At 42.7% G+C, this 10,766-nt stretch overlaps 1 protein-coding gene across 17 annotated transcripts in view; it reads right to left on the reverse strand.

Annotated features, from left to right (window-relative positions):
• Positions 1-2,248, reverse strand: part of ROBO2 (roundabout guidance receptor 2) — a 485,452-nt gene extending 483,204 nt beyond the window's left edge. For 7 of the 17 annotated variants that reach the window (XM_054847439.1, XM_054847430.1, XM_054847375.1 and 4 more), the window contains exon 1: positions 1,281-2,245. In XM_054847439.1, the coding sequence (XP_054703414.1) occupies positions 1,281-1,335 (55 nt within the window). In that variant the 5' untranslated portion in view covers positions 1,336-2,245. Of the gene's footprint in view, positions 1-1,280 lie in introns of all 17 variants that reach the window. The other 10 variants (XM_054847298.1, XM_054847318.1, XM_054847385.1 and 7 more) reach the window with 3 other exon arrangements.
• Positions 2,249-10,766: the final 8,518 nt, after the last annotated feature.

Here is a 10,766-nt window from a genome sequence, read left to right on the forward strand (position 1 = left end):
GAAGATGAGAGGAGGGGAAGAAATACCCAAAGCAGCCTGTGACTGCAAACAATAAACCTAGAGTCCTTGCTTCAGGACTGATACAGTAAATGCTGTAAGCAATAGCTTCCTGGAACAAAGTTTGCTCTAACAGACAGGCAAAACCAGCCAGGGTCCCAGACATTAAATTCACCTAAAGTCTATACGACTGTTTAGAGATGCAAATACTCGATACTAGGAGGAATGCCGAGCATTTGGTCCCAGCACACACTCATGTAGAACCGTATGCTGTTACAGATGCTCGCTTCCTAGCTGTGTGCTTGAACTACTGTAATGCCTCTAACGTCTCTACTGCAGTACAGCGCCAACCCCTACTTTGAAAGACAATTCACCCTTGCACTGAAGTTTCCGCCCTACTAAAGCGTACTTCCCCAAGATGCTAATTTATAGCTCCCCATCCATTACTTAAACTTGAAAACCGCAAGAAGTGTTGTCGAGCAGACCCAAAGGGGGGAGTGCGGAGGAGGGGGGAGGAAGAAGAGAAGAAAAAAAAAAAAATCCACCCTTTTCCCAAACGTTCCTAAGCTTCGTGACACCACTCCCTCCGGAAAGCCCGTAACGAGGGGGAAGATGATGGGAAGACCCTCCCGCCCCACCCCCGAACGGAGCCCCACGGTGGCTGGCGGGCCGGCCACGCCGCACCTGCCCGGCCCCTCGGAGGGTGGGTGGAGGTGAAGCGGGGTGGTTGGTGCCGTGCTGCCCCCTGTGCTGCCCGCCGCCCCGCGCGCCCTGCCTGCCTGGTCTGCCGCTCGCCAGCGCCAAAGGAGGCGATGAGGGACCCTGGAAATCCGCCAATTCGCCTCACCTGGAGCCGAGGCAGAACTAACCTATTTATTTCATCAGCTGGCTCTCCCGGTGGAAAGTTTAACAATAGAACAAGGCAAAGTAATACCAGCTACAACAGCTGTCTGCCTTCCCTTTCTCCTTCCCGCTTCCCCCCCTCCCCCCCCGAAATAAAAGATTTAGCACGGTAGTTTTTCACTCTTTCCTCGCTACCTCAAGCTGACATTCTTCCATTCATAAGCTGCTTTTCCATTAAGTTAGCAGACGGGAAGGACTGCTTATTGGAAACATGTATTTCCTCCCCCCCCCCCCCCCCGAAATACCATTTTTATACCAGAAACAAGCTTAAGGCTGTGTAATGTTAAAGCTTATAATGCCGTCCATGTGCTGTCCCAAATCAGATTCAGCTGAAGGGGAATTCTGCACAGAAATGGCATATCTAAAATGAGCGAACTTACCATAGACTTGAAAAAATGCAAATCCAAAGAGCAGGAGTGGCGTCAGCAGACCCATTTTGACATATTAAAAGCAATCCCGATCGCCTGCGAGACCAATTCCACAGAGATCCAAAAAAAAGTATCCAAAGCCAGTAAGAGGTAGGTCCAAAAGTTTTCAGTTTCCTAGCAGCTACTTAAAGTGGAAAGGGAAATCTTGAAATCAAAAGCTGCAGATGGAAAGGTCTTGAATGTGACACTTTTAGATCCATACAGATTAGAGCAGCGAGCGAGCTCCGAAGGCTTCTGCTTTGCACACACGCTCCTTCCTAAATTCCCACCAATCCAGCCCAAGCGGAGGAATTATTCAAGTGTGTCTAAGAGTCTCTTTAGGCTCCATGGCAATCCAAAAGCAAGGTCTTTCTTCGGAAGACAAGGAGAGACTCTGAGAAAGGACCTGATTCCTAGAAAGTGCTCCACAAACTTCCCGGCACTTTGCAGGAAAATCATTGGCTTAGTTTGGCTATTTTGCTTTCCTCTCGCCCTCCCCCTAACCCTTTCTCTCTCTTTCTCTCCCAAATCAGTTCAAGCTGCAGAGTTTCTCACTTAACTTCCATAATAGGAACGCCTAGGCAACGTGCTACAGGAGGGGAACGGCTTTCCTAGCATCCCCTCAAAGTAAAGCCCTGTCCCCTACACCTCCCTCCTCACTGAAAACCGGAGCGGAAACTGCTTGAGGGCAGTAACTCCAGCGCGATGCCGCTGCGGGCGGGAGCGGCGGCGGGCTGCTGCCGTGCAGTTGTGGCGGCGGCAGCGGGGTGCGTGCGGCAGGGGGTGCGGGGGCCTCCCGCTGCCGCAGCTCTCCCGGGCGGCCGCGGCAGCCCGGCGTCCGCCGCTCCGCTCCGCTCTCCTCTCCTCTCCCCTCCCGCCGCCTCCGCCTCCTGCCGCCGCGGACACACCGGCTGGCAAGGAGAGGGAGGAGAATGAGCGCGGCTCCCGAGGCTGCCTGGGGAAGGGAGGCTGCGGGGTGTGGACTAAACCACTGTGCTCCACACCCACGCGTCCCTCTCCTCCCGGGGTAGGGAGATGGGGATGGCGATATAAGACAGCCACAGGACTGGCAATCAGCCTTGCTGCAGGCAGTACCCCCCCACACCCCCAGTTGGGTATAGGTAGAATTTACATGATTGCTCCTCACCGCTTCCCATTTAATGGGCAGCTAATTTTTCGGTAAGTGATTTCATGGAACTGTTCTCTAATTATTAATTCCCTCTCGCACATACGCAGACACTTGGGACTGAGACCCTTGAAAGGATCTTCCCCAGAGATTTCTTTGCTGACCCGCTCAGTGGAAAAAGGCAAAGCGGTAAATAAAATAAAATGGATCACGCGTGACCTACAAAGTCTGTAGGACCGGCGGGTTCGCTCAGCCGAAATCCAGGAACGAGCAACCTCCCGCCTCGCGTCTCCCGCGCCCTTCCCTGCCCTCCCCCAGGCCCCTCGGCTCCAGCGCAACTCTCCTCAGCGGGAAAGTTTCGCGGAAACGACCGCAATCCCCGCAGGCTGGCGGAGGGGGCGGTGAAGAGGGGAGACGAGAGAAGGGGCCGCGTCAACCCCAAGGAACAAGGGAGAACAGCCCGTCTCCCCTACACGCACGGCAGAGGCTGTCAAACGGCAGAATAAACCCCAAACCACCACAGAAAAAAGAGCCAGGAACACGAAGGAAGGAGCAACGTGAAGGAAACCGGAATTTAAAAGTGACCGGTGTCAGAACAGGGCAGGGGATGACCGGCAGAGACACACCGAGAGCAGGGCGAGCGGAGCGGCCGGTGAGAGGCCAGCGGCGGCCCCGAGGTGACGGTTAGGCCGTCCGTTGCAGCCGCGCGCCGTCCCCGGGCCAGGAGAGGCACCGCACGGTGAAGCTCGAGCGCCCCCTACTGGCAGTTAGCGAGCAGCGGCCGCCACCTCGTGCCCAGCTTCGCCTTTTGTTGCGGCGGAGCCCGCCGCGCGCGGCTGGAGGGGTGTGTGGGGGGGTGGCCCCTCGGCGGCCCCCGCCCTCCCCCGGCGCGCGGGAGCGCCTAACGGCTGCGGCGGCGGGTGCCAGTGTACCCCGGCGGCCCCGGGCAGCCTCCTGCAGGGCCGGCCGGGTGAAGGGAGCGGGTGTTGTGACAGGAATGACTGAAATTCAGGAGCCACCGGAGACCACGGAGCTGTTTCAGTAGGCGAGAAGTCTTTTCTCCACCAGAGAACCCGAAACAAGTAGTATTATGCATAACTTTTTCAAAGAAACCTGTTCAAATATGTTGGTAGCATATTTGACTGGCTCATATTTTTAGTTTTTAGAGGGACATTGAAGTTGAGGATCGTTTGAGCACAATGATGCTAGGTAAAAATTAACTGGTGAATAAAAACGTGGGAGTCATGCTTTGATGCACTAGGATGAGCAGGGCTATTTAAACAGAAAGGACTTACCTTCTTACACGTTAACTAGCTAATCCAAATATTTTTCTCTTATCAAGTCTTGTTTTTTTTTAATTTTGCATATGCTAGAAATTTATTCTTTTAGTAAGTTATTCCCATAAAGGATCTGAACCATATTTCTGCAAACTATACACTGCCCACATACTCAAATAAATGGTCTGCAAGTTATTTCTTACTTGATTCTTGTGTGCAATTACTGACAAATATTTTACTGTTGCCAAATGTGACAGTGTGAGGTGTTTGTGGTTTTTTTACATGTCTGAGAAGATTATTGCTATTCCATACAAAGCCAGATGACAACTCCAAAGCCTTTTTATGCAAATCAGGGAACAATGTCCTCCTATACTCACAATATGCTCTGCGGATAAATATATATTAATACATCTAAATACTACCTTGTGAAGAAGGCTATAATTAAGGCTAACTAGGGTAAGGTGATCAAAATGGTATTCTTTGTCAGCGTGCTTGTGAATTGGCAAAACCAGAAAACCATAAATCACGTACCTGACGGCCGTATGTGTAACAAGACATGAAATATTAAAGAATATTTCCTATTGTAGTGGGCATTTCAAGGACACAGTGTTAGTGAAAATGCTGACTAGTTTATTACAAAGTTTTAAATTGGAAATAGCTATACATTGTACAGTTCTTTTTCTGCTTCTCAAATAAATTTAAGTTAAATTTAATAATAGGTGAAGTAGACCAGAACACTTTGTGGATATATACAGTCTTCGAAACCCTTAGGTACAGAGGTACCTGTAAAAGGGTATAATGACTCATATAAACATTCTCAGTTAAATCAATGGGTTATTCATTATAGCTGCTACTGTTTTATTCATTCATTTCCACAGAATATAGCTTTTCAACTATTAAACACATTGCAAAACTGCAAAGTTTCAGCCAAATTTAATCAAGAATTTTCATGCATAAATTTTGCCCATATATATTTCAGTGATTTTTTTTCTTTGAGAAGAGTTAACAGTCCTCCAAAATAGCTAGCAGAGTCTGAGAGCGTTGGGAAACTGGCTTTTGTATTGGTGCTGTTCACACAAATTCCAAAATCTCGGCTAACTTTGGCTAGTATACAAACAAAGACAAAAACAAAAAGGTCAAAAACCAAACAAACACGGTCATCTAGAGATGTGCTGGAACATTACAGTAGAGGTTCATGTGTGATGGCTTACAAGCACAGGACATGTCATAGATCAGAGTCACTGCCTATGAACAGAGCTTGCTTGGAACAGTGTTTGCTTCCATTACAAGATGCAGTCCAAACACTAGCATAAATACCCGTATGCTTGTCTCTCCAGTCTTTCAGTAACCTCCTATGAACACGGCCAACAAGACAGATGTTCTTTGTTTGAATAGCAAGGTCTATACAGACGAACTGAATGTGCCAACTATTTGTTTGGCTATGAGCAATATGCCACCTGATGAAATCCTTGTGTGAGCAGGATGAGGAAAAGACATGTCAGTATTGGTGCACATAAAGCTTCAGTTCAAAGAGTGTTGTTGAGCTGGGGCTTTTGGACAGGGAAATGGCGCAGTAAGATTGCCCCGATTCATACTAAGGTCAGTCATCAAATGAGGCAGGACTAATTTTGTAAAACAGCAGTTAAGATCAGACGTATGTCAGTGGTACAAGTAAAGGTTTCATTGCTTCCCCAGTCTGGTATTTCATATCTTTGATTCCAACATTTAGATATCTGCATTAAAATATATATTTAGTATATGAAACATCAGATCCAGTGTTTAAAGTATGAGTGTTCTAAGACTAGCCCTCTTTTCAGGTGAGCTCTACCATTCACAGCATTTTTCTTCTAAACCAACATTATCATTTCTGGCGTTACAAATGTATATAATATATTCTATTTCCTGGTTGCCATAAAAACCTCCTCTTCTCAAAGAGGAGAGGTTGAGTTGAGGTGGATCATATAGAATTTATTCTGGATACTACAGCTGCTCATCCAGGGAATTGCTGAGAGTGACTAGAGATCTTTAATATCCAAAAATATACATGCAATGTGATGGCCATATAATTTAAATGTAGGCAACTAATTTAAGTATTTAAATTAGGAGGCTGGTCTTTCTAGACTCTGGAGTACACCAAAAAGTGGATCCAGAGGATGATTCAGAACATGTAATGTTAGGCAGCCTCAGAAACATAAAAAGGAAAAAAATGCCACAGTAAGCATGGACTTTCCCAGAGAACATAGTCTTGACTTCATCTGTGCTATTCTGTTCCAGGTCATCGGGTTCTGATGTCATCTGACTATTCAATACATGATGAGAGAACAGAATTTATAGGATTTAATCATTATAAATGCTGAAGCATGATTATTATTCCTGCTGCAATCAATAGGGTCTTCCACAGGAAGATCGGACACTGAGAGGTAAATCAGGAACTCAGTCTGGGAAAAGAAAACATGTTGCTAGAAACAGTGTAAGCACTGTGGTTAGATCTCTCTTGTGAAGGCCTCTGAAAATTAGTTTTTCTGCCGTCCCTGGCTACCACAATTTTGACTAATCTACTTTCCTAGAACCACTTTTGTGGATTGGAAGAAAAAAATAAAAAAGAGGGGTGCCAGACGCATGTATTTCTCTGTCTTACAGGTGCCTCTTACTTGCAGCACAAGCCCAGAGGGTCACCTTCTGCTTCAACATTAAAAATTCCTGAGTTGTGGCATCTGACTTCAAGTATTCCTATGGAAATACCGATCAAGCAACACTAAGAACCCTGTTTTGAAATGTCCTTACATTGCTAGACTGTGTTAGTATGTCTGCACTGTTTTTAATTACTAGTACAGCTACAGCGCTTACCACAGTTATAAGAATGATCTATACTGTTGGTAAGATAAATATTTGGTAAATTAAATTATTGCAAGTTTTTTGATATACATCATATGCTCAATTTAGGTTTTGCATCCACAGCTCATTAAATGTGCAAAAACTTGTAACAGAAAGATGATACAGTTTCTTGACAATTTTTAAAACAACCTCACCTAAAATAAATTCTACTTGATTCTTTTACTTTTAACTGAGATTCAGAGTAGGCAATAAGCACAAATATTTATAGGATAGATATAATGTTACCATGTAAAGATTTTGTAGATCCTACTTTCCATTTGTTCTATGGATGTACTTTTTACCGCACATAAAAAAAGATACAGTGTCTTTCATGCTTTGCAGCTTGGTCAAAAATTCAAGGAAGCAGAGAAATAATTCTTAGTTAAAAAACAATTTGCAAATGGATTATATGTAAAACCAAGGCCAGATTTCTCTTTTCTAGGGGCAGAAGGTGGAGGTGAAAGAAAGCTTCTAGTTGTGGCATTCACAAAAGAATCGATAAGTTTACTGCTGTGTGAAACACAGGACTGTGTTTTCCTGCTGATTAAAAGATGACAGCACACCATCCTTTGAGGTAGCTGGAGCTGGCATTGTAAAAAGCAACAGCACCTTTATACTAAAGGGGTAAGAATAGCTCATACTAGAAATACATCTGTGACTTACTGTAGTAGTGGCTGAAACTCAAAACCTGTAGTGTGAAGAGCACAGTGCCTGTCAAAATCATAAGCACTAAAGTTGTTTCAAAACTACTGGGCTTTGTATCGACTTGTATAGACTTGCATAGAGCAGGTGGAACCCAACTCTTTTCAGAGGTGCACAGGAATGGGACAAGAGGCAATGGACTCCTGTTGCAATGTGGGAGGGTTCTAGTTAGATGTCAGGAAACTTTTTTACCATGAGGGCAGTCAAACAGGTGCCCAAGGGGGCTGTGGAATCGCTGTCGCTGGAGATATTCAAAATTTAATTCGACAATGTCCTAGACATTGAAGGTGAACCTGCTTTGAGTTGGACTAGATGATCTCCAGAGGTCTATGGCTGGCAATACTGGCAAAGTTCTGAGCACATCAGTGTACTTCCTTTGACACTGAACACCAAGGTTGCTTAGTAGAGAATTATGTACTAAAGTGTTCAGCAGTACTCACTTCTGTTATAAAATTCTGTTATAAAATTACATAAAACTGCACACACAAGCTATAAATAAAGTAATTGCTTCATTTTCCTCAAATTTAAGCCTTTGTTGAGTGGCTCCTATGTAGACTGAACAGTGAATATCTCAGGAATAGAAGAGCATTCCTTGCTCTCTTATGATTGTAAATGCTTCCCTTCACAACTGCAGTATCTAAAATTAATTGCCTTTCTACCAAGAGTGGTAAGTTGGATATCAAGCTTATGGTTGTCTCCACATTGTAAACCGTAGCATGAGTTCATTATCGGCAACAGAACACACTGCATCCCTTCCAGTCTTTCCACAGACTACGTCTAGCTAAGCCTTCTCCATGTCAGGAATTTCCTCTTATACACTAATATTTTCATCATATTGGTATGCCTGTACATCTCCCATTTGTAAGGGTTGTGAGTGTTCCTGTCTGCAACATCAGGAACTTCTGTTCCCTTCTCTTCTATGCAGGACTCCGCGTAAGTTACGCATTTCTTTGTCTAATGAAGGAAGAGTCAATTACTTAATAAGATGAAGGCACCAATTATGGAATAAAGTGCTAATCTACGTAAATAAGGACATCAAAGGAATATTCTACCAACTACAAATAAAATAAGACTCCAAGAGTAATTTTGTTTATTCCTTTGATAATGTAGTCCTCTATCCAGAGATTCATTTTTAATAAAAATTAACAAAAATGCACTCTGCCCTAATTTACATTAAAAAACCAAAACCAAACCAAAACAAAAAAAAAACACCAAAAAAACCAAACAACAAACCATTCCTTAAGTGACAAGTTAATCTTAATTGCAAAAGACAGTTTAGGTTTCCGAGGGCATAAGGTAGTCATTGTATCATTCAAAGAAAGAACAAGCATTTAAAATGAAGAACTGGAAGAGGATAAAATCTTACCCTGCCTACATGACAGATGCAAAGGTGAAATTCTCACTAGAAAAATGTATTTCATCATAGTGCGATCAGACTGATTCATATGAAAATAAGTGTAGCTACTGCACCCTGACTTCCAAGGATCCGAAAATCAAGCTATACAGCAACACAACATTTATAACTGTACACAACTCTACACAAATAAGTCATACACCATATTCCTGCATAATTATATCATAAATAACATGTTATGCTCTCTTATTAAATGACATGTCACATTTTCCATAACAAGTGCATATTGACAGCCAACTATATTAGCCAAAAATATTTACACTTTAATTACAGCTTTTAAAATGGAAATATGTAACTATATATGTACATAAGTTGTTAATGGGGCAGAAATTCATACAAGGAGATCCATATGTCCATTATGTAGATACCCATTTGTAGGTGGGCAAATATTCTTTACAATAGGAAGTAATAGGAAACAAGATTTATTATGTCATTAACAAGTCAATTCACTTGAAAATTCTAATAGACAGATACAGTATTGTTTTCCAATCTTAAATGGCTTTTGAATTTAGCTGGATTTCATAGTTATTGTTTTGTAGAAGACAAAGCCAGACTTACTGAGTCTGGCCTCCAAAGTGTCAACGGCACGGACAGGTTATTGCTTGGCATGATTTCTGCTGTACTACAGTCCTCAGTTGGAATCATATATTAGTCAAACCAAGGACCTGTTGTGGTACCACAGAGCTTCTGATTTATGAAGATGTCAGCTCCTGAGAATCTGGTCCATTGCTATGGTGGCAACCCTAACAGCATTAGAGACTCTTGCATGTTTCTACCAGTGGGTTGTAACATTCCCATCAGGCTATGATTCTTGTTTGCAATATGGTGCTGTCAACACTGTTCTCATCAGTTATACATATCAGTGGATTATTAACAATATTTGTCAGACTTCTATATTAGTTTTGTCCCAGAACAGCCTTGCCTCACTTCAAAAATAGAATTACATTTTGCATTGTCTCAAGAAATGCTTTTAAATTAGAATTGATGTTTCAGTCATATGATTTTTCACTGCTGATGTAATTTAGTTTTCTATCTAAATTTCTATATGAGTATATGACTTATTTTTTAAAAGTGTGATCCTATTAAAGGCAGCTGAAGCACAGAGTTCCCACAGAAAATTTTGGCCTAAAACCTCTCCCTTGCAGGGCAGACTAAAAGAGTGGTTAAGATTGACATAAATTTCAAAAGTAAATTGAAAAAAAACCCAAAAAAATCCTGAAACCTCAGAGCAAGACTTCTCCTTAAAAAGTATACATTTAATCAAAATTACAAATAAGTAAGTACAAATGTAAACATCAAGTATCCTGTATAATCACTAGAGGAACTATTGTATTTTGTATATTTTGCAGTTAAAGCTATTAGAGGATTTAATTGCTTAAATTGTATACAAAATCACCAAACTTTTACCAGGAAAACATGTGGGAATGTTTGTCCTTTATGCTGCATATCCTATCCTACTGGGAGCAGCTGTGCTAGTACACGGTCCCTTTAAAACCAATAAAAGTGTAGATGTGAAGAGGCCAGTTCAGAACACAGAAACAGAAGCCAATGACTCATTTTAACGTCTGACTCTGAACTGAAACACAAAATAGCAATTACCTCAAAGCTGCTTACTGCCACAGCTAGGAAGACTCTTTCACATTTAAAGCACACTACCCACACAACAGAAAATCTCTTTTTTTTTTTCTTTTCATTGTACAACTTGCAATACTGTGGCTGATGGTGGAATTTAGCATGTTTCAATCTAAGTCATCAGTTTTGGTGACCAAAAGTTATTACTTGATTCCCAACTTAAATTATTTTAGAGTCAGGTTTCTGTAGACAAGAGAAACACATTGTAAGCTTATCTTACCCAGACAATCAGCAATAGTTCAGCCTTCTAGGACAACCTTGAGAAGAATAGGGAATTTTGCACTGCCATGGCCCAGAAAGTACTTATCTTGAGAATGAAGAAAGAATTGGGTTTCAACAGCATCTACCACAATGAGATCCTGTAACCAAGACTGTGTATCTATGGACTTCTGTAATATAAATAGCAATTAAATCCCACTGCCGCATTACCTGCT

This window comes from Grus americana, chromosome 1 (genome assembly GCF_028858705.1).
Source record: "Grus americana isolate bGruAme1 chromosome 1, bGruAme1.mat, whole genome shotgun sequence".
In the NCBI taxonomy this organism is placed as follows: Eukaryota; Metazoa; Chordata; class Aves; order Gruiformes; family Gruidae; genus Grus; species Grus americana.